This window comes from Sceloporus undulatus, chromosome 5 (genome assembly GCF_019175285.1).
Source record: "Sceloporus undulatus isolate JIND9_A2432 ecotype Alabama chromosome 5, SceUnd_v1.1, whole genome shotgun sequence".
Taxonomy (NCBI): domain Eukaryota; kingdom Metazoa; phylum Chordata; class Lepidosauria; order Squamata; family Phrynosomatidae; genus Sceloporus; species Sceloporus undulatus.
The window spans coordinates 21,973,627-21,998,743 of NC_056526.1; the positions used below are offsets into that span (position 1 = coordinate 21,973,627).

General features: G+C 40.7%; 1 protein-coding gene across 10 annotated transcripts in view; it reads left to right on the forward strand.

The window, feature by feature from the left end:
- The first annotated feature begins 926 nt into the window (after positions 1-926).
- Positions 927-25,117, forward strand: part of BICD1 (BICD cargo adaptor 1) — a 123,003-nt gene continuing 98,812 nt past the window's right edge. For all 10 annotated transcript variants that reach the window (XR_006104108.1, XM_042468818.1, XM_042468820.1 and 7 more), the window contains exon 1: positions 927-1,365. Coding sequence is in view for 9 of the 10 variants with exons in the window: in XM_042468818.1 (XP_042324752.1) it covers positions 1,153-1,365 (213 nt within the window). In the remaining variant the exon portion in view is untranslated. The remainder of the gene's footprint in view (positions 1,366-25,117) is intronic.

Below are 25,117 nucleotides of genomic sequence, written 5' to 3' on the forward strand. Positions count from 1 at the left end.
GAGGAGGAGGAGGAGGAGCAGGTGTCCCCCGGCTGCCTCTGGGCTCCTTCCATGGTGGGCCTCTCCTCCTCCTCCTCCTCCTCCTCCTGCTGCCTTATGTCCCCAAAGGCCGGGCGAAGGAGCCAGTCCCTCAGGGCGGCTCTGCCTCCCTCCCTCCCTTCCCTGCAGGCGGCGGAGGGAGGCTGCACCATCAGAGCCAGCATCAGCAGCACAGACAGCGCCCGTCGTCGCCGGGCGGGGGAGCAGGTGGAGGAGGAGGAGGAGGAGACTGCAGTCAAGCGCCGGCTGCCGCTGCTGCCCAGGAGACAGACATCATGGCCCGGGAGGAGGAGGCGGAGGAGCGGCGCCTCTGAACAAGCAGAATACCCAGCGGGAGGAGGAGGAGGAGGAGGAGGCCACCCTCCCTCCGGCTTCTGCCCCACCAGCCCCCCTTCCTGCCGCCCTGCCTCGGGGGCCATGCCAGGCTGAGCTCCCCAGGAGGAGCGATGGCGGTGCAGCCGCTTTGGGGGGCCCTGGGCGCCCTTCTCCCCTCCTTCATGGTGCATCGCCCTCTCCTCCTCCTCCTCCTCTCTCCAGGCCTTAGGCCCATGTAACTGGCTGCCTCTCAGGAGAAGCCCAGGGGGGACTGCCACCCGCCCCTGCCTCTCTCCAGCCATCCCTCATTTCTTTCTTTCCTTCCTTCCTTCTTCCATTCATTCATCCATCCTTTCCTTCTTCCCTTTCTTCCTCTCTCACTTTCATCTATTTATCCATCCCTCCATCCCTCCATCCTTCTCTTCCTTCTTCCATCCATCACTTTCTCCCTCCCTCTTTCTTTCTTTCTTTCTTTCTTTCTTCCTTTCTTCCATCCATCCATCCATCCATCCCTTCCTTCCCTCTTCTCTTTCCTCCCTCCATCTCTTCCTCCTTCCTTTCCTCCCTCCTTCCACCCACCTCTTTCTCCCTCCCCTCCCGCTGCCTCCTTTCTATCCCTTGCCACCATCTCTCCTTGCCCTTCTCTCTCTCCTTCCTTCTTCCTCCATCCCCTCCTGCAGCCTCCTTTCCATCCCTTGCCATCATTTCACCTTGCCTCCTTCTGTCTCTCTCATTCTCTCCCTCCCTCCCTCCTTCTTTCCTTCCTTCCCTCCCTTCCTCCCTCCACCCTCCAAGGCTATGGCTGCGGAAGAGCTCCTGGAGACCGTGGATCATTATAAGACCGAGATCGAGAGGCTGACCAAGGAGCTCTCAGAGACGACCCACGAGAAGATCCAGGCGGCCGAGTATGGGCTGGTGGTTCTGGAGGAGAAGCTCACCCTGAAGCAGCAGTACGACGAGCTGGAGGCCGAATACGAGGTCCTCAAGCAGGAGCTGGAGCAGCTGAGAGAGGTCAGTGCAGCCCCAGCCAGAGAGAGAGAGATGGGGCAGGGCTCCCTCCCTCCCTTTGCCTCTTGCCCCTGGATGTTTGGCTTTAAATGATTCGAAGTACCCCAAGAGCTCTTCCGAAGGAAATAAACAATCTCTCAGTGTATTTGATCCCTGCGAATGTCTGCCTGAGATTGCATCTGGAAGGTGTGATTTCTCACACAGCTCAAGGATCAGCCCTGCCCTCAGAAGATGCTTAAGAAAGGATTATGGGTGTGATATTTTAAATCTACTGCTGATTAAAATCCCAGCCATACGAAGCAGGCATTGCTTGCATGGCCATACATTCTTGCTGTAGATATAGGGTTGAAACATGTTGTTGTTCTTGTTGTTTTTAAATTGCAGGTACAGCTGGGTGGCTTGGTTCTTATTCAGCAAGGGATAGTTAAAGAGAAACATTTATAATCATCTGAGCTTTACTCTTTATATAGTAGTGGAAACCTCCATAAAGATGCTGATTGCAATGTATACTGTATGTTGGAATATGCTGAGATTGTTTATATGCTTGCTTTATTTCCATTCATCAGTGGGATCGTCCACCATCTTTCCATCACATTTTTTTTATACCAGTTCAGAAAAGATGTGTTTGATTTGAGGAAAACAGGTTTGTCTGGCTTGGTTGGAGCATTTGCAGCACCATACACCACCAAAATGTATGTCTAATCTTTGCCTGTCATTGAACTCCCTCTGTTTTTCCTGTCTATATTTCTGATAAAGGATCACAACAACTATTTATACCCTTGTAATGATAGAGTTACCATAAATTGGAAACAACTTAACAACAAATGCACACAACAACAACAAATGCACTATTTCCTTCTCAAGATTCATATGATAACATATCAAATGAGTTGGAATTCTGAAATAGATTTGTGTTTGTTTGTCATTATATCTGACAAATTATAATAGAAGATTAAGGATACACCTGTATACAGAAGTATGCCCCAAAGATACACAAAGACATTTATTTCCAAACATCTGTGTCATAATGTGTCAGAAATCTTCAGGGAAAATGTAAGCTTTCTAAAATGGACCTTTGTCAGATAAATGTTTACTTTCTTTCCTCAGCAAGAGCATTGAGATTTTCTGTGTCAGTTTTAAACATAGCTTGATTTAGATTTGTTCTCCGAAACTTTCTGAATCCCAATACAGTATTTGTGACTTAATGCAGATGCAGTATGTTTCCAAGGACTGAAAAAAACTGCTTTATTACCCTTTTCTTCTTTGGACAACTGTAGACATACTTTTTAAAAACAAATAAATAGAGGGGTGCCATCATACACAAGTTATGGCAGAATTAGGCCCAGATAATTGTTGTAAAAACCTGAAGGGTGTATTTAAGAAGGTCTAACACTAAGCAGATAACGCCTCCAGAGAAAATCAGAGCATTGCTGAATAGCTTGACTTACATCAAGATCAACTTGCCTACCCAGATGGGTAAGTTTACCTTGAATGTGGCTGACAATATTTGGACATCAGTCAGGGAACTGAGAAAGGAATCAGCTGCAAATTGGTTGTGCAGCAGTTGTCAAGCGTTTAGGAATAATCAGAATTTGGATTTGTTGATCTTGGTGTACCACCATGCCATGAAGAAACTGATAACTGATGACCTACTGTATGTAGGTTTTGCCGTGAGAAGTTATAAGGCCAGTATATTTTTCAGAGGTTGTACCATTGGGGTCAGCTGGGAATGACATTCTCAGGGCATGTCTGCATAACTGTCTACACACTACACTAATTCTTAGTATTTTCATAAAACTACAATTTTTAAATGTGTTTTGGGGGATTCCATGACAAATAATCTCATTTATTAATTAGATTAAACAGAGAACATTTCAGTTGGTTATGAAGTGGTTACAATTAATCACGCAGATTAAAAACAATAAAGATTTGTAATGTGAATTCTTAAAGGAGAAAGTAATCATGCTGTCTTATAACAGGCCTTTCTTTATATTACATATTAGAGCATTCCTGTTTTAAGATGATACTTGTTGTAGTTATGAATATATCTTCTAAAACTAAAACAAAATGTTTTTTTCTTATGAAGTTTAGTTGATTGCAACTGATCATATGCAAAGGTATGTAGATTTAATCATTTGATTTATTAAAGAAACTAGAGTTGATTAGTCTTGTGAACTTTAATAGGTGACAGTATTAGGCTATTCCTATTTATTTGGGAGTAGGTCCCATTGCACTCAGTGGAAGTTGTTGTTGTTGTTGTTGTTGTTGTTATTATTATTTCATTTATATTCTTCCTTCCTCCTGGTCCTTCTGACTAGACATGCAGAGAACAGACATGTGCTTTCAGTGTACATTTACAACCAAGAACTGTTCACATAACAGATTGCATAAAAAGATAGATTGGTTTGGAATATGATTGGTTTAGAAGAGAAAATAATGAAGTCTTCATAAGACATTGGAATTAGAAGATGTATGTTTGTTTTTAATGTGTATATATTGGAAGCACAGAGTATAAATCCTCTTAAATAAAATACATAAATAGAATGCTAGCCACAAATCTTGTGTATATGTAAATGATGATGGAGGTAATCTCTCTTTCACTAAGATTTGTATGGAAATGACCATGTTAGCTTCTAGTGTGAGGCCTGCCAACTTTTTTTTTTATGGCTTAAGCTGCTTTGACAGCCAGAAAATCAAGAGACACAGCTTTATCAAGCATGAAGGTGACATATAGGTAAATTGTTATACAGTATACTGAACATCTGCTTGTTATGCAGCTATTAATAGCACAGGCTATTTACCAGAAAAAGGATGGTAACAGCATTCAGCATAGTAGTATAATGATGAAAACATTCAGATGATGGTTATGATGGTTCTTTTTTTTTAGAGTTCCTAATGCTGCTATAGTAGAGAAAATATAGGCTTTCATAAATTGTTTATAGAACTACTTTAGAGCATATATAGAGGGTTTACATACAATTGGTTCCCAACTGTCCAGTGTTAAGCCAGTCATTATGACCTTAAAGTGGGCAACATGTGACCTTCCAGATGTTTTTGGACCATACCTCCTGCTATCTGTCACATTGGCTATGCTTGCTATGACTAATGGAAGTTATACTGTAGTCCCACAACATTTGGAGAGGCCACAAGGTGACCACCTGTTATAGCTCTAGGATGTCAGTCATCTAATCCATGTGAGCTATACATTTTTAAAAAATAGGCTTGCCAGATCACAATTTTCAGACTACTTATCACCTCATCTTCTAAGCCAGAATGGGGCGGGGAGAAGTATGGCCTACATGCAATCACCGGCTTTTTTTGTGGCCCTCCTATATCCTCAAGGCTCCCAAGACCTGCATTACCTGTGTTGTAAATCAACATCCTTAATTCGCTGGATGATGGCAATTTTTGCCTTGTTATAACCCAGCGGGATTACATATGGCAATGACAACCCAATATAAGAAAGTTTCATAAATAAAGATTTCTTCCAAGCTGAAGTAAAAGAGTCTGTTAATGTTAATGGAGCCAAACCAACTGGTACAAATAGCATTTTTAGCCAAAGGTTAAATTTGTGAATCCAGATGTGTGCCTCAATTGATAAGAGGCCAGATTCTAAACGAAGAATAACATTTGGCACACAGTTTGGAACTCCGAACATTACCTGTGTAGTTTGCTTCCAAAGTTGTTAAAAGAATTTAGGGCTAAATGCTCCTCTCCAGCACCATGGACCACTAGAGGATGACTTTTTCAGTTGTGAATCACTTTGATTAAGTGTGTATGGTTGGAGTAATTGGAGGGCAACTGATTAAAGTCAAATTCACTGGAACCAGCAATTTCCCTTTGATAAAAAGAAGGTGCTACTAAAAGTCAGAATTTGACAGCCTTAGTGTGATTACTGGTGGCCAATACTTTCAGAACCAAGAGCAAGCCTTTCCAGGACCCTAACACCCCAAATCATCCTAATCACCATCAATATTAATGGTACAAAAAAGGAAGTATACAATCCCCGGGATACGAATGCGCCGCCTTACGAAATTTCCGGGTTACGAAAAAACCATTAAAAAACTGTTCCGGGTTACGAAGGTTTTTTCGGGTTACGAAAAATTTTTTGTGCTTTTCGGCGCTATTTCACACGAAATCCGGGCTTTACCCCATTAAGCCTATGGGTTTTTCGGCTTGCGAAGTATTTCGGGTTACGAAAGCGGCGGCGGAACGAATTAATTTCGTAACCCGGGGTACCTCTGTAGGTTAAATTAGAGCCAGCATGGTGTAGTGGTTTGAGTGTTGTACTATGATTCTGGATGCCAGGGTTCGAATCCCAGCTCAAACATACAAACCCACTGGGTGATCTTGGACAAGTCACATTCTCTCAGCCTCAGAGGAATGCAAGGGCAAACCCTCTCTGAAGAAACTGGCCAAGACAACCCTATGGTAGGCTCACTTTAGGGTCACCATAAGTAGAAAACAACTTGAAGGTACACAACAACAACTTCTAATTAATCACTATTTTAATTTCTTGATACAGGAGATTTAACAGTTTTTATTAAAAGAGATAAAAATTAATCAAGAATCCAGTTTATTGTACTGGGATATTTTTTTGGAGGCTTTCTCATGGAACAGGGAACTGAAACAGGATGCCTAGCTCCAGGCCTCTTTCATATAAGGACTATCTGACCACCATAGAGTTCTCAGTGTAGAAGAATTCAAGCTGGTTATTGTGTTGACTGGCACTGAGCATGGTGTCACAAATAATAAAGTAAGATTTAAAGTAAAATAAGATTTAAAATCCTCAACCTTAATGAGAGAATCAGAGAAGTAATTCTGATGTATTCAGTTACCATTAATTTGCTTTAGAATTAACGTAATAAGCTTAATCCAGTGTAGAACATAAAATTTTAATTAAATAATTTCATCCATTTAATGAAGTCAAAACAGATGTATTTTTAGTACTGGCTGGCATCCTGTTGCTGACATATGTATGTGTAAAGCCAACCTGCACCTGTGTATGTCTGTTTATGGTCATTGCAAAGGGATGTGTTCACAACTCCCAGATTTTTGAACTCGCCTGTCTCATGTGGGGCACTTTACATAAAGCCATATGACGTCAGGCTGTGTTCCTATAAGCAGAGGCAGGGCAATGACATCATGCTCTGGAGCCTCTGGAGGACTCTCAGAAGATCCTGGAGATGCTTTCATCATCATACATGCATCTACAGTGACATAGCTGTACTCTGTGTGGGCCTCCCCAAACTTGCTCCATGAAGAGAAAATGGGATAGTGTATAGTTTTGTTCCATCAGATGATACAGGACCTCAACCAATATTTTTTTTAATGACAAAATAAAAAAAGTAAAACACACACACACACACACACACACACACACACGTAATCTTCAAGCCTTTACCCAATCCAAAAGGTAGTTTGCCCATCAAATTTGCCTACCTCTGTTCTAATTGGTGGATGGGCACCAACGTCCTCTCATCTGTTATCTATATGGAAAAGGAAGGTGGTCATAATCAGGTAGGGTTGACTACAGATTTTAGTTATTGTACATACTCAATTATAAGTTGACCTCATATATAAGTCAAGGGGCAGGTTTCAGGGCCAAAATTATGGATTTTGATATGACCTGTGGATAAATCAAGGGGAAAACCTAGGGACAGGTAACAAAGGATCTAAAGGATGAAGCAAAGGAAAGCAATGCAAAAGAACTTACAAAATTTGAACAAGCATAACTGTGCTCACACTAAAGGCTGGATGGGTGAGAGAGCACATTTGGGGTCAGTGCTTCCAGGACAAATAACAGTTTTGCCTTTCACGAGGGATGGTTCCTTTTTTTAAAACTAAGAATTAAAGTACTTATATTGACCTATGGATAAGTTGTCTCAGTTTTTGGGGGTCAATTTTTTGACTAAAATTTCTAGGCTTATAAATGAGTATAAACAGTATATTTAAATCTTATTGATTTCAGTGGGTTTTCTTTAAATGCAAGTAAGTCTGAATCCAACCTGTACAAGATTCATTTAATGATAAAACATTCAAAATTGTTTATTAAATCAGTCTGTAATACAGTAAAGTTACCAACATATTAAGAGCATAGTATCTCTAAAAAGAATTAGGGCACTGGCTGAACATCTTCCTTTTTCAGGAACAGAACTTCAGATAGGTTTTCTGTTTAGGGAGCTAATGATGAAGTTAGTCTTTATCTTTGCATAAAACTTGCAAAATTACAGTTGTATTTCATATGAATCAATAAATGGTTATGGAGAGGCTCTTACTATTTCAAATGTTACAGTGGACATCATAGCAATAGGATGTTTCATTCCTGTTTGGTGATAGAAGGATTATATACCTCACAGAAGTATGATGCTCATGTCACCTTATTCTTCCAGCTATTACGTATCTGTAGGAATGCACAATACCATTGCTGTCATTTAATGTTACATTTATCTTCTGAAGCAGCAAAGAAGATTTGCTTTGACCATTTGTAACAGGTTCTCTTTCCATTACCAGTTTTCTTCCCCTTTATTTCTGGGGATACTTATTCAATCCTCCCTTCTTAGGTACACTTGCTCTTGGATTGCTGTATTGTCAGGTTCCTGCCTCATTTATTCTTGAGTTTCTGTTAATCCTGCTGTGCCTTACTGAGGTTGCAGTTCTATACCCAGCTGGGAGTAAGCCCCTTTGACCTCGGTGGGGATTTCTTTTTGGTGGATATGTGTACGATTGTGCTTTGTAAGGCTCTTTCCTCCACATAATTATCACTAAAATGCAAGATGTCTGACAATTGCAAACAGAAAATCTAAGCAGAGCAACACAGATCATTCTCCCTGTTTCAGTGTTCAGTATTACCAGCACCAAAGCCACAGTATATAAAACTGTAGCTAATATCAAGAGGGGAAAATAAATGGAAATCTAAGGGGAACCTAAATGGAATTCAGAAATGATTATCATAAATATTTATTTCCTCATCTGTCATTTTGTGGTATGTCCAATTAAATGTAAATTCAACAATTCAACAATCTTTGAAGAGTTCTATATTGTCTTTGCTTGTTTGTACTTAAAACTAGCAGCTTGATGTTTAGCAACATCAAAGTGTGCTATATGATAAGAAGATGGCAGAAAATAATAAGCACTGACCTAATAAAGAATCTGGGTTTCAGTAAGTAGGGCAAGCACTGAGTTTGCTGGTTCGGATTGAGAGCTTTCCTTGGGAAGAAATGAAGAATCATTCTGTTGCATTTATATTTTTAAAGAACTGGACCAATCAGTTGGAAGGTACAGATGGTTGTTGTTTTGCTGATTTTACAGATTTCACTGTTAGAATGTGCAGTAGGAAACAGCCATAGCTTTAGGGAAGGTGGAATGAAATATTAAAGTACATGCAAGAAAGTACTACGGTTGGCCCTCTGTATCCACGGAGTCTTTGTCCAGAGATGTAAGCATCCATGTCTTGAAAATATTAAAAAAGAATATAAATTTCAAAAAGCGAATCTTGATTTTGCCATTTAATAATAATAATAATAATAATAATAATAATAATAATAATAATACAGTTTATTTATAGACCACTTTTCCAAAATAGATCAAAGTGGTGTACAACAGAACAAAACAAGTCAATTCAAAATAAAACATAACATATTACAATCATAATCAGATGATAAAACTACTAAAATTACAATTAAAAACTATTTAAACCATACAACTATTAAAACCCAATAAAATCCTTATGTAAAGGACACAATTTTATATGCCATTGTATTTGATGGGACTTGAACATTCATGGATTTTGGTATCCATGGAAGATCCGGGAACCAAACTCCAGTGGATACAAAAGGCCCACTGTACTTTGCAAAGTCATATCATACAATAATGTCCACAACTCTGCAAGTCCATCTATCTGCCTTTTCCTCACGAATCTCTTTTTTGGTGTAAACAGGGACTGTACCCCCTGAAAGAAAAGGAAACAGAATGAGTTTGGGCAATCGCAAACCATTCACCTGAAATAGAACACTCTGACTCTTTTTTTTTGAACTGTTTAGTATTTTGGGAACTGTCAAACTGGGAAAACCAGCTCCTCTTTTCTTCTTTCCCCCAAGCTAGCTGGATGTTTTTTTAGCTGCACTGCCATTGCGGTAGTGCAGGAGGGCTCCACTGTCTGAAAGACACAGCTTTTCAGTGTTAGGTTGCAGCAACGAGTTTGCAGTAAACAATGCCTGAGCTGGGAAAGAATGGGATTCAATCCTAGCTATTCCTACTGTAGCTGTGTGTGACCGCTTACACTAGACAAGGAATACCTTACTCCTGATGCATGAACAGGAAAAAAGAGAGAGAAGGGGAAAAACAGGTAAGCTTGTCTGTGCTGGTCTATGGCCATAAAAAAGATTCATTAATTCATGGAATAAGCTTGTCTCAGCAGCTAGCCACATCATGGATAAATCTGGCAATCAAAACAAGAAATCATAAGAAAAGTGGAGGCTAGTGAAAGAAAAAGTTGTCCCTGGATAAATTGTGGATGAAGCCTTCAGCTAGGCTCTAAAACATTCAAAATGTTTTCTTTCTTTATGCAAGATGTATCTGACTTAGTTGGTTCCCCCCCCCCCCCCATTTGTGCATATTGTTAATTTTGAATAGTTAATTGAAACATATTGAACTGCTACTTTTTTTTTTACAGAGTAGGAGTTGTCACAATTCTTTCCATTTTACGCTTATCCCTCCACATTTGTGGCTTTGACTTTTGCAGATTTGATGATGATGATGATGATGATGATAACAACAACAACAACAACAACAATAATAATTTACTTATACCCCGCTCTTCAGCCAAAAGGCTATCAGAGCAGCTTACAAATTGTTAATTGGACATTTCCCTGCCGTCAGGCTTACAATCTAAAGAGACAAGACACAAAAGGAGAAGGGAATGGTAGTTGTCATGCCCAGCCTGGAAGATGGCTTGGAGGACTCAGAGGATGAGCCAGAGCCTCTGGGATCTGAACCTGTAATGGAGGAGCCAGAGACTGGCCCTAGTTCTGCTGGAGCAGAGTCTATGGCCCCTCCAGAGGTTCAGCAGTCAAGTTTGCCTGGTGCCGAGGCTGTGGACATGGAGGAGGATCTGGGCAGCGTGCCTACCTTCAATGAGCGTCGAGCAGAAAGAGAGGGCCTTCGAAGATCTCGGAGACTTTATCAGAAGCGTCTTCGTAATCAGGCACAGCTGAAGGCCAGCTCCTTGCCTTCTTAAGCACCTGGAGCATGTGTGGTTCTTTGCCAGTGGATATCTGACTCTTTTAGAGGAAAGACTCTGTCTCTGGCTCCTTGGCTTCTTGTCTTGACTACCCGGAAACCTGACCTTGGACTGCTTTATCTACCTGCCTATCTGTTACCCTGAACCTCGGACCGTCTGACAATTCTTCTGGTAAACCCTTTTTGCAAAGCTACTGCAACTCTCCAGGACTGTGTAGCTTACATTGACTTTGCTGTGCTGGGAGGGGATTGTTTGTTTGAAAACTAGCTGCTTTATCAGCCCTTTGGCTGCTTTCCCGGACAGTAGTGGGGAAGGGGTAAAGTCCAGCAGATCTGCTCTCCCTCTGATGTCTGGACCATGGCAGATGGACTGGAGGGAGGGCAAGTCACACACTTTCAGTCTCAGAGGGTGGCAATGGCAACCCTCACTGAAGAAACTTGCCAAGAAAACCCTATGATAGGTTTGCCTTAGAATCTCCATGAGTCAGAAATGACTTGAAAGCACACAACAATAACAACAATTACCGTACCTGTAGTTAGAAAATGATGACTTATCTATACTTATTTTGATTGATAATTATTGATCTGTAATTATTCTGATCTATAATTATTCATGTATATGTTATATTTTCTGATGTTTTCTCATTTCCCTTTTTGTATCTAAACTACTCAGTCACACATACAATCCTGTTAGTATTCTTCTACCCAGAGAAACACGTTTTAATGAAAAAGGTCACTATACTTTTATGATCCTGTTGTTCTATGATTGTCAGGCCAAAAAATAAATATGTGTATAGTCAGCAAGGTTGTAAGTATAGGTAGCCCATCCCAGGGGCACCTATTGGGTCCTGTGTAAAAGTGAACTTCCCCAATGGCTTGAAGCGCAGAAGTAATCATTAGAAAATTCTTAACTGCAAGCACTGCATAAGAAATTGGAAAGACCCTGCCTGCATGGGAACTCCACATATGTGAGCTATTGGTATGGGAGACAAAGCATTTAAATTGTGGAATTTGTATAAATGTCACTTTGTAATTTGGACTTTTGAGTGGCTAAAATGATATAATTGCTATTTCCAAGCCTTTTTTATGACTCCCATTATAAAGAATGTTGTATTATAAGATAAAAGCTGCTAACTTTAGCTTTTTCAGAAGCAAAGTTTAAAAAAAAAAAACCACAAGAAATTTGATTGAAAGAAAAAATCAGACAGTAATTGTGCCAGCATAAAGAAGAAAGAAATGACCCCATTGTGAACCATGTCTATGTGATATTTTCAAAGCTATGTTTCAAAACAGGGTTACATAAAAGAGGGCCAAGATCTTTTTATAGGACTTAACAACGTATGTAGAATGAGACCAAATGTACTTTTTGAGCTTCACTTATTGTATTTCCCTCATGTATAAATGTTCTTCCTGTGAAAGAAGAACCAAAAAGAGCCATAATTTGAACTAAATTATGAAGTTTTACTTTAATACAGGGATTAACTCACTTTAAACATCTTTGTGAATAAAACTGTTATTAGATTTAAGCTGCAGTTCCATGTGTGCTAAGATTGCCCTATGTTCAATTCACTGGGATTTCCTTCTGAATAGATTGCACAGATATTTGATGCTAATCTGCACTTGTAGGCCTACTTTCCTGGGCACCAGCTTCTGTCTGGTGAATTTCAGAGTCATAGTAAAATATCAAGTACGGTAGATCCCACAAACCTGGAATGTGTCCACTGTTGGTGTAGATCACATTCCAGCCCTGCCTCATCTTCTAGGAACAAGACACTGATGGGGGTCAAATCAGATCTTGGAAAAGTTAATTTTTTGGATTGCAACTCAGGCCATTCTTCATATGAAAGGCATTTATTTAAGATCATTAATATAAGCACATCTTTTCGAGATTGCAGTTACAGCAGTTACAATAGCTAATGTTGTATAATGGATGGCTTTAGGAGCTGGTCAAACTAGTCGAATGAAAAACAAAAATACAGAAGATCTGTTCCTTTTTCTTGGACAAATAAAATCTCCTGTCAATATGCAAACGTCAGTGGAAGTAGCTTTGTCTCTAAGGGTCACAAGTAAGCTGTAAGTAAGATTATTTGTTGACAGGAATGCCATACAAATGGAGTAGTAGCTCGCTTACTGCAAAAATAAGTTTTTTAGTGGCACCTTAAAGACCGCCAGATATACTATGATATACATATTCAGACCTGCTGGATGAGGAAGTGGAGGAACATTTTGACAATCATGAGAAAGTGTAAACCAGTGAGGAATTGGAGGAATTTACTAAAATCTCTTCAGAGGAAGAGGAAGAAGAAGAAGAAGCAGAAGAAGAAAGGGAAGCAGAACCAGTCATGTGGACATTAGAAAACGTAGGCTCATAGAATTGGAAGAGACAACAAGGGCCATCCAGCCCAACCCCCTGCCATGAAGGAATACACAATCAAAGCATCTCCAACAGATGACTAAACAGATGACTGTTTAAAAAACTCCAAAGAAGGAGACTCCACCACTCTCCGAGGCAGCATATTCCACTGTTGAACAGCTCTTGCTGTCAAGAAGTTCTTCCCAATGTTTAGGTGGAATCTTGTTTCCTGTAGTTTGCATCAATTGTTCTGTGTCCCAGTTTCTGGAGCAGTAGAAAAAGGGACATTGGCTCTTACCTGTAATATGTCAATTACCAGTATTTAAGAGCCCCACTTCATCCTCTGTGTAACATCCCTTCAAATATTTAAACATTAAACAAAAAAGATTTTGGCAACTGTTGACATCATCTGCTTCTGACATCGACATCCCACCATTGACAATGTCTGCTCCCAACATTGACATCAAAACATCAACCTCATACTGGTGCTACAATCTAGAACCACCTTCTCATGACGTTTTCTCTTCTGATGATACCTGTCAATACTGATGCTTTTTGGAGGCTGCAACACCTTCGTTGTTCATTTTGTAAAGAAAAATAATGTTCCAGATGATAGATGATTTTTGTATTATTCAAAAGGTTCTGGAATGGATCCCTTATGTAATATGGGGCCCAGCTGTAATTGGTGTTAACCCAGTAGCCTCACTTATGGCAACAGGAGCTCACCTGCTTGTTCTGCTTGCTCTCCACTGCGATATATATGATTGCTTGCCAACAAGCTCTTCTGTTATCTTTATACATGCCAGATAGGCATAGCGTTCATATATAATGAACTTAAGTCCATTAAAACCTATGTCACAATAAAGCTGTTTTAAGGGTACCCCTAAGTTCTAAAGGTACCCCAAAATCTTACACTAACTTGATATATTTTCTTTTTGCTTCTGTAGTATTACTTGAATTGTATTCCAGAAACTGAAATATTACAGAAATGATGGTGAAAACAAAGGCACCTATGTGAAGGTGCCTGAGATTTCCGGTAAACCACACAAATTATTATTATTATTATTATTATTATTATTATATTTATTTGTCTCCCACCATTTTCACAAAACTGGGACTCAGAGCAGCTCATAATTAAAAACATGCAAAAATGATGCAATTAAAATAGAATTAAAACAGATTGCATGTTAAAAGAATAAAATACAATTTTAAAGGGTGTTGTATTTAAAACAATACAACACCCCAGCTCCTTCTTTAAAAACTCTGTTTTAAATGCCTGTTTAAATGTTCTGTATATTGTATAGCAATAAAAACACAATTCACAGGTGTTGCAGGACTGCAGTAATTATACTGGTGGCTGGTTATACTGCTTTGCATATATAGTTTCTGAGTGTTAATAGTGGACTGTTCCATCTGCAATGCATACACAGGAATCAGAAATATGTTAGGGTAGGATGCTTTAAAGATCTGCAATTGATTTTTTCCCCTTCCATGTCATTTGTAAAGAGAGGTCATGCAGCTTTTCAAGCGACAAGAAGATTATGAATCTGAGAGCATCTTGGGGAGTGGGGGCAGGGAGCAGCAGCAGAAGAGGGATAAGGGAAAGCCAGTGGGAATGAGTCAGCATAGCTGAAGTAATGGTGAATGCATGCAGTCTGAACAATGGCTGAAATCAATAGCAATCTCAAACAGAAAGGGCATATGGTGATGTGGTGTACACTGGAGTAATCAGTAATGGAAAAAATGCACTGCATTTTGCAGTTCCAAAAGACTGAAGGAAATAAAAGCTGTGATAAACAGGAATAGTGATAGTGTGTGCGTGTGTGTGCGCGCACACCCACCCACCCACACCCAAACACTTTTCTTGGAATGAGATCATCTGTCATAAATATTTTGTTTTTTCTTTTCTTTTAAGTATATGGAACACTGCTTTTAAAAAAAAACACAAGCAAACAAGAAATATTCTTCTCATACATTCTATACAGATTAACTATCCTTTATCAGAAATACTTGGGACCAGAAGTATTTTGGATTTCAGATTCCCCCCCCCCCCCCCCCAGATTTTGGAGTACTTGCATAAGGTAATTTGGAGATGAGACCCAAGTCTAAATACAAAATTCATTTATATTTCATATGTATCTTATACCTGTAGCCTGAAGGTAATTTTTATACACAATGTTTTAAATAATTTTATGCATGAAACAAAGTTCGTGTATACAGTGGGCGCTTGGTATCCACTGGACTTTGGTTCCAGGACCCACCGTGGATACCAAAATCCATTAATGCTAAAGTCCCATTAAATACTTGGAATAGTGAAATGGCATCCCTTATATAAAATGGCAAAAGCAAGGTTTGCTTTTTGGAATTTATATATATTTAAAATATTTGCAAGCCATGGATGGTGGAACGATAAATGATCTGTGGATATGGAGGACTGACTGTATTGAACTATCAGAAAGCAAAGGTGTCACTTTCTCAGCTGCCAATGTGAACAATTTTGGATTTTAGAGTATTTGGATTTATGGATAAGGGATACCCAATCTGTATAAAGTTTTAGAGATCTGCTTTTTTATTTATTAGTTCATTATCTTTATATGTTACTTTTCTCCCACAGAACTGAAGGCTGTGCATATTGGGTTCCCCAGCTACAGGCACTGACCAGATTCAGGCCCGCTTAGCTGCAGGAAAGTGGTTGTATCATACATTCAAATCCTGTGTCTCTCTCCCCCCCCCCAAGTTCAAGATGGTACTCTCTACTTCCATCCTATCCCCCATGTGGTGGAAATGACCACAGTTACACCAGTTGCAAAATGATAATACTGTACTGGGGCAGAGCAAGTTAGAAAATGGTGGCAGGTAGGGCAGGTAGGCAGTGCTCAGCACAATCAGCTGGTAGTTACTGGTAGCATTTTATATTGATATCAAATCCCTCTTTGGGATTTGCTACTTCAGTTAAACATTTGCCCTGTGTCCAACTGTCAGCTTCTTTCATCCCTTCTTCCACTTCTTCCTGTAATAAGGAGGTGGATTTATCTCCTGCTATACATGATCTAATCTTCCTCATTAATGGGGCAGAAAAGAATGCTAACATGTTGACCCTTGTACTGATTAATCTGCCAATTAAATTGTTCTGGGATTTTTTGAGCTTTAATTTGAATAGTAGATTTGTAGCTGGGATGAACATACAACCTTCATTCCTGTTTTTCTGTTTTAATCAGTGATATTTGGTGAGGTAGTACAACAGATTAGAAGGAATAGGACCTGATCTTGGAATCTTTGCCAGCCACCTACTACTGCTTTTGAACAAACGATTAGGAGTGCTGTCACTGCTGACGCGATAGGTGGAACTGAGTAGTCGGATGGCTCCCTGGAAATCTCCTGGACAGTAATCAGGTCCCATATATAAAATAAAATGGTGCAGTATTTGCGGGCTGCAGAGAGATGTGGCTGGAGAGAGCAACTTGGATTTCAGGCTGCCCAGCAGTGCACAGAACACTGCTGCTGCTGAGTTCTCTCTTCTTGAGCCCTATTGCCCACCAGAGTCTGGTGTTGCTTTCCCTCTCCCAGGCTGCCTCCCACTGCTTTCCCTTGCTACTGCCACCACTCCAGTCACTGGAAAGTTCACTCGTGTTTTTCGTTCATTTTTTAAAAAGTGGTGTTTTGTAATCTTCTCATATCTCTCTTCAGCCATGTTGAGTCTTGGACTATCACTCTGCAGACCAGGGTTCAATTCCCTGCTTTACCATGAAACCGACTGGGTAGCCTTGGGAAAGTCACATGCTCTCAGCCTCAGGGGACAGCAGTGGTAAATCCCGCCTCTGAAGAAATGTGCCAAGAAAGCCCTATGATAGGTTTGTCTTTGGGTCACCGTAAATAGAAAATGTCTTGGAGGCACATAAAAACAATGACAACAATAAAGAAACAGGTTCCTGTCCCAAGGAACTTCAAAATTCAAGAGTGCAAGAGAGAGGGCAGGAAATTGGAGAGGAGAGGGGAAATAGAAAGAGAGAAATAGAAATAGGCTTAAATGGAGCCATACACATTGGATTGAGGTGCCTGGCTTGCTCACAATGTCTCTGTGTTCAGGAAGAGCAAATCAGGAAGCATGCTCATGGAGATGGGAACTGTGCTTGCGCAAACTATGAACTGTCTTGTCAGCAAGATATGCTTTCATGTCTGCTTCATGACTCTTACTTGCTTTTTGGCTTGCATGGTTCTTCCTTGTAGCTTGTGCCTATCCCCTCCCTGTGTTAAGAAGTGCCAGTGCTCAAAGTGGCTGGCAGGTTTTTATGGAGAGTTGGCAAGACCAGGCCAGCACTTTTTTTTTTACAGAATCGGGAGATGATGGCAAAGGTGCTACAGGGTCTCTTCACATACTGATATTCTGCACAACTTGGTAGTAGGTAGGGGCCAAAATTAAAATAGGTGAAACTTTGTTTGGCTACAGATAGGTGCCATGGCTCAGTGATATGGAATCCTGGGATTTGCAGTTTGTTGTGGCCCAGAGTTCTCTGACAGAGAAGGCTAAATAGTTGACAAAATTACAAATTCCAGAATTACATAGCATTGATCCATGGTAGTTTTAGGCTGGAAACAGACCAGCTTAAAAAGCCAGCTTGGGGGCATGGTATGCAGACAATACATGCCCCCAAGCTGCCTGTAAGCCACCCTGCTGCTCACATGTGGGCTGGCTTCCAGATGCCACACACTGCCAAAGTGCCAGGAAGCTGCCCTGGGGATGTGGCAGACTGGAAAAGCCGGCTTTTTGTCGGCTACTCCTTTTTCAGCTGGATTCAAGGTGGATTGGGGCTGCAATGTGCGGTTGCCATGGCCCCAATCTGCCTTTGGAAGGGGCAGCCTGTTTTGCCCCAAAGTGGTGTCAAATTGCATTATTTCTGCAGTGCAGATTTTGCCATAGTTATGTGGTTAAAGGCCAAGAAATCAAAATTGAAAGTTATACTTTCAAGACAATAGGAATATATTCGGAAAGGTTTGTTTCTGTGACTTATTGCTTCCTGATTATCTAAAAGGGCAAAATAGAAATTGACTATATAGTAAAAAACAACAACAACCTGCAACTGTTTAATTTTTTTCAATCACTGTTAAAACTGCAGGGCAAAAGAGAAAGAAATAAACCCTGGGTGACCATGTTCTCCAGATGGTTACACTCATCAGCATTAAAAGCGATAGCTGCTTTGTTAAGACAATACAGATAATTACATACAGTAAAGGAAGGCCACATAGCCAAGAGAGTCATCCTCTCAACTTTCATAGTGTTATATCATTTACAGATACCAAGTAGATTGCCTGGAGCTCTAGTACTGTCATATTTTTGAGAAAAATTGTATGACTATTTCGCTTTAACCCAAGAGCCAGCAGGGTGTAGTGGTTTAAGCATTGCAGTAACAATGTAGAGATCAGGATTTGAATCCTTGCTTGGCCATGGAAACCCACTGGGCGTCCCTAGCAAGTGCCTAGCAGGTCACATTATCTCAGCCTCAGAGGAAGGCACAGGCAATGAACAAGTCTTGGCAAGAAAACGCCACCTCATGATCTCCATAAGTCCAAAATGACTTGAAGGCACACAACAACAAATTAGCCCTAAGGAATCCCAGGCGCGTTACACCCCGCCATAAGGGACGTCCTTATGACGTCCCATTTTGAAAAAGGGGCATCTCTTCCAGACGCCCCTGCTCCTATTACGGACAGAGTCCGTAACAAATGGCGGCAGCCATTCCACACAGCCGCCGCCATATTGACGTAACGGACACTCTGCGTCTGCACGTGGCGCCCCGGAAGTGATGCTGCGAGTGCGCAACTAGCGCCTTGTGGCGTCTCTTCTGGGGAGCAAGAAGGAGCGCGATTTTCACACTCCTTTGCTGCGTCCGGGAACCGCGCCGTTTGGCTGCTGCGGTTCCCAGATGCAGCAGCCACCGGCGGCAGCAGACCGCTGCAATCCAGTGGTCTGTAACATGCCCCAGATTGCATTTGTAGGAAGAACTAGTTGGAGTAATTTAGGACTAAAAGTCTTCATGAAAGAGTAGGAATCTGCACTGAACTGCTGCCTCTTTTGGAATCCAGCAAACTCTCCTCCTCCTCTTCCTCCAGACTCATTCCTTGTTTTGCATTCCTTTTAGATGTGCACATGTCTTGTCTGAACTTATTTTGAGAAGTGGTTGAAATTGCCCCTGCCTACAGATCTTCTTACTTCTAGTTTAAACCCAAAAATATATGGTAGAAAGTTCTGATGGCTTTATACACCAGGGAAACATGATAAATTGTTTTGTACACACATTGATACTCCATATGTGTACTCTAGTCCAGTCTCTATCAGTTAGTATCAGGTTAACACCTACTGTTTTTTGCCTCTTGCCATAAGTCTGCTTAATTATATATGTACACCGTAGGGATAGCTATAGTGCATACAGAACACAATCTCTGTATTCCATCACCAGTACTTTTGCACTAGTGTCATGTCCATTCTTTTATATCTGTATAGCAGCAATCAAATGACCTTTGCAAAAATTATCTTTATTTGGCTTCCTTATATATTTCCCTTTTAATTTTGTATTGACTTCATGTGTATCTCCTTCATATAAACACAGAGAAATTGCTCCAACCTGGTTTTGAGCTGGATGCTTTTGGAATGGCGTTCCTCAACTGGAAAGTGAGATATTTTGTTCTAACTATCTATGCCTTGTCATCACTAAAGGATATATCAGTTACAGTCAACAAAAGTTTTCTCCAGAGTGTAACACTTAACATTTGTTTGATTGGTTGTCGGAGAATTGTGACTATTGCATTAGCACAGTAGTTGAAAAGGAAAGGATAAGCAGTATTTCATGGCCAACATTTAATGGATGCTTTTTCAGTTTTGTTTTTAATTGGATGCATCTGTTCCTTAGTTGTGTAGTATATGGTTGAAGAATGTAACCTTCCCCTTAATGTTTTTGCTATGTGTAGGCAACAAAAACCTTGAAAGACTATTCCGCATTACAGACCGCCCTAAAGTGGGTGGTCTGCCGCCGCCGCCATTAGCTGCGTGAGAAGCCCCAGTGGCCAGACCGCGAGGCTTCCCAGCACAGCTAAAAAGGAGCGCCAAAATGGCGCTCCTTTTTGGCCCCCGGAAGTGGCACCATGAGGCGCAAGGCGGCACTCGCAGCGTCACTTCCGCCATGCCACGTCCGGACGCTGTGCGTTCAAGACGTAAATATGGCGGCGCCCATGTGGATGGGCGCTGCCATTTAGTACACTCTCTGCGCATCCTAGAAACAGGGCCAGTTAGGAAGGTGAGACCCTTCCTAACCTTAGCATGCCCCTTCCTAACCCTAGGACACGTGGAGCGTGTAGTAAATGGCAGTGTGTAATGCGCCTACCAGAAAGGAGTGCTTTCTCATTTTAGTATTCCTAGTGCAGTCTCTGCAGGTGCATCTCTATGCTGGAAGCCTGCCCCATCTGTTTTCAATTTTCTTTTAAAGGACTAACAGGGGTACAGTGCAGAAAGGAAGGGAGGAAGACTCTGTAGTTAATTATAGTTGTATTTAGTGTTTCAATACAAATTCTTTGGAGATTAGCACATGAGGCTAAAAAGTGGTAGTAAAGCAGAATTGACACATATATGGCCATCCTTTATCACATAATTGGTCTGTGACTATTGCACAATTTTTAATTCCCAGGCTGTTGCATTTAGATTTATGTGTGATAATTCTGGATTTCAGTTCCAACATTAGGCAGTCACTTGATCTCAATTTCCTCCTTTCTCTCTCTTCTCTCCTACCTCCGCTATTCCCAAATGGCCTATTTTCTTTTTTTTAAAAACTTTCTTTTCTTATCTCCCCCCAACCTATTCGTAAAAAGAGAAATATAAAAATAAAAAAGCGAAAGACATGCTGGTAGAGGAACAGAGGAGGCAGGCGGGGTTAAGTAATCACTGATATAAAATCACTGTTTCAATTTAGTTCTAGTAGTGGTTCAGCAATTGTAATTTAAAGATTTGCTCTTGAAGAAGGGTCTTACAAAGCAAACTCTCATGCATATTCCATCCTTTCCCTAAGATTACTCTTTATATTATATGCAGTTCAGTGGGAAACATATCCCCTCACATTATTAACATTCAGGAAAAAAAACAAACAATGAAACAATATTTCAAAAATTGCATCAACATGCAACAATGTACAGAGAAAGAAACATTCAACATTGTAGCAAAATTTAACCCATTATGGCAGTATGGCCCAATCTGGTGAATTATTTTCAGTTTCACATGTTTTATGAGGTGCCTACAATATATCAGTATCAAAGAAGACTTTCACTAAAGTCCAATAGACCAAGAGGGAAATGCAAGCCCAATAATTTTGACAGAGAATAGAATCTTTCATTAAAACTTGGTGGCAAAACACAAAGAAGAAGATTAATAATAATTCCTGAAATAGGAGAAAGGAAGCAAAAACTGTCCCCAGTTATTGTGTGCCATCAAGCTGTTTCCACCTTATGTTTACTCAAAGTTAAACATATCACCAGATTTTCTTGGCAAGTTTCTTCAGAGGGAGTTTGTCTTTGCCATCCTCTGAGGCTGAGAGAGTGTGATACACCCAGGGTCACCCACTGGATTTCTATGGCTGAGCAGGAATTTGAACTCTGGTCTCTGGAGTTGTAGTCTAAGGCTCAAACCACCACACCACGCTGGCTCTCTACCAAATAAAAAATAGCTAACAAATGAACACTCCCATATTTTTTTTAATTGGAAGAGATCAGACCATGCATGCTTTGAAAGCGATACCACTGTACTGCATTTCCTAATTATAATTATGCCCTAAAGATACTGTCTTCACAAGAATAGAGGCTCAAGGCATTCCTCCCAATTAGTGTTTGACAAAATTAAAAACAAAAACTATTTGCTTAAGAAGCTGGTAGTGAAGGAAGAACCACAACTATGAATGGCTGAATATATCCTTTGAATGCAGACTGTCTAAGTATATCTTTTGTATGCAGAATGTCCTGGGTTCAGTCCTGGCTATTTCTTGTTAAAAGAATGAGGTAACAGATAATGTAAAAGATCTCTGGCCAAGAGATTGGAGAATTGCTCGCAGGAAGAAGAGAGAACATTGAACTAGATGAACAAATAGGAAGCTCATCAATAGCTCATATACAAATTAAAAAGTCACGATTTAAAATTGACTGGCTAGGGCTGCCAAAAGAGATATGTCTTTAATGCTGTTTTAAATGCAGTCAGCACTTTCCACTGTCATTTCTTTTCTGGCAGGTCATTCCACAGGTCATTTGATCATTCCACAGTCCGGGGCAGCAGAAAAAAAGGTTCTCTGGTAAACGCTGCCAGTCTAGTTCTGGTCAGCTGGTGCAAACATTTTTCAGAGGGCTGTGTAGTCCTCAGAAGAATGTATAGGGCAGATTGTACTGGAAGAGGCAATCCTGTAAGTAACCTGGACCCAAACCATGTAGGACTTTTATCTTAAAGTGTTCCATGTCAGTGGAAGGTTATAATGAAGTTAATTGCGTGGAACAAAAGAAGTAATACAGCATGAAAAAATTTGACCTGGTGTATGTGCCTAGACTGGTAGTATAACTGCAACTCTAACCTGGAACATTTTGGTCAGAGAAATTGGAACAAGTAATTGTACACTGTATGTGCAATTAAAATTTTGAAGTTTGATTACCAAATCATTTGGCAATATAATACCAGTTTAAAGCTGGCAGGCTCTTCTTGGAGACAAATCACCCAGACCAAGCATGATGAACTCGAAGATTGTAGTAATTGAATTTTGAAGCTTGAGATTATGAATATGGAATCCTTAAATCGGCTTGCTCAGCATTGATTATAGTAAATATTCCTAAATAGAGAATGGACAAATCTGTCACTTCAGGTCCTGTTAATCCCCCCCCCCTCCCAGCAGTCATATTTGATTTGCCTCAGATGTTGAGAATATATATTTTTTCCCGTTTTTATGAAGCTAAACACTGGAAGAAAATAACCATCAGATTGCTCTGGATGAAGCCGGAAGGTGTGAACTATCGCACCGTTGGGCGGATTGCAAGCCAGTGCAAAGACAGTGCCAGTGCCATTGTTGCCCCTAGGTTTTGTTGTTGTTGTTGTTGTTGTTGTTGTCTGTTCATGAATCAGTCACACAAGCACACCAGTGGTCAGCTGCAACATTGCACACCCCATGAAGTGAAATCACAACAAACACAGCAAGTCACCAGCAATACAATGGATTTAATAAGTACATTAAAGAAAACTGGCTGGTCCAACAGAGAAGAATGGGATAAGGAGGGGGAAGGGGGCATGTAGGGGGGGGGGGGCTCCAAGATTATGCTGTGCTAATGTGTCACTTTATGCACTGGTGTATGGGTTGTTGATCACTTGTGTGATAAAGTGGCCAATTGCACAGCCAGTTGTGTGTGTGGCGATTACTGGTGGTGCCTCTGTGCACTTGTGTGCATGTGTTTGGGGTGGAGCAGGGAAAAAAGTGACACAGCACTGCTTGTGCCTGTGAATGCCTCATTTTAGACAGTCTGTCCTTGCAGGAAAAAGTGTGTGTGTGCAGACTGCCTGTGGGTGTTTGGCCTGTCAGCACAGTCAGTGGATTCTCTCTGTGAATTGGGAAACTCTAGAGGTAAGCTGGCTTTCTCCCTCTGTCTTCTCTATCTGTGGTTTACCATCTATAGGATTGGATCATGAAGCCTATAAAGTGTATAGTATAATAAATAGCCAATATTTGATTTTAAGCTAAATAAACATCGTGATATATGGATCTGAGTTGTGTTGGAATAAACTTACTGCAACATGATAATGAAATTTGAATATTTCAGCTGAGCATTTTGTTTTGCTACTAAGAGGCTTTCTTGATTCTGTTAGTATGTCCAAGAAAATTGATGGGCAGGATTAATTAAAACGTGAGTTTCCCTGCTGCCCCCCTCTTGAACAGTGTTGCACTTTTGTTGGTATGACACAAAGAATTCCTGCCCTGTCTATGTGTACCTTTGAGGTACCCATGTTCAGTAGCATGGTGTTGACTTGCACTTAGTGTGCTTGCTGAAAAACAGGTTAGATCTGGTCACTGGTATAGCATTATAAGATGTAGCTTTGCATTAGTTGAAGGACTGTATATTGGATTGCAATTTTTTTCTTCATAAAGGCATACAGGACACATTGCTAGGTATGTCCAAAGACATGATGCATCAACTAAAATCCAATATTTAAGATTTTTCAAAGGATCCAGCCAAAGACTTCACTATTATTGGCCCGTACTTTACGCACGCTCCTAACCCTAGTACGTCCTGGGGACGTACAAAATGGCAGCGCCCATTCTACACAGGCGCTGCCATCTTGACATCGTGGACATGTAGCGTCCGCACCTCCCGTGACGGAAATGACATCAGGAGTGCACCATTGGCCACTTGCGGTGCCACTTCCAGGGCCCAAAAAGAAGCCGCTTTTTGCGGCTTCTTTTTGGTGCGTCTGGGAACCGCTTGGTTTGACCGCTGCGGTTCCCAGACGGAGCAACCGGTGGCGCCAGCAGAGCGCCCATTTTGGGCGCTCTGTAATGCGCCATTGTCAGATGTTCTTCTCATGACTACATTATGTATTTGTGGGAAAGTGAACTCCTTACCCAGGCAATTTCCCTGAATGAGATTTATGGGGATACATGCAGGTAATTAGATGTTGTCATTCAGGAGGAGTTAATAGCAGCAGTCAAAGCCATATGTTGCCAGAGTTGAATATTTGCTTTGTTCTGAAGTTTGCCAGTGGACTAGTGTGCTTCACATTTTAATGAGAATTTATATTGTGTTGAAAAGAGGTATTACACCAAATAGAGTCTGCTTTCAATGCTTTTTATTTCTGGCGTTGTTCTCATACTACAACACTGTTCCTTGCTGTCATCCTCCTTGAGGCACAGCCTGTTATTCCCAAATAAGCTTTTGTGCCCTTGGAACAAGTTTCATTGATAACTTCATTCATATGCAAATATCATAAAGCAACTTGCTTCTGAGCTGAATGAATGTTACAGTTTGAAAATTAACATACTTTATTGGATTAAAGTGTAAATATAGCCTATTCAGTGTGTAAATGCATGAAATTTAATATTAAAAGCTTTGCTTATGCCAACTTTGTGTGAAATTTTGGATGGAATTTTGTTTATTATTAAT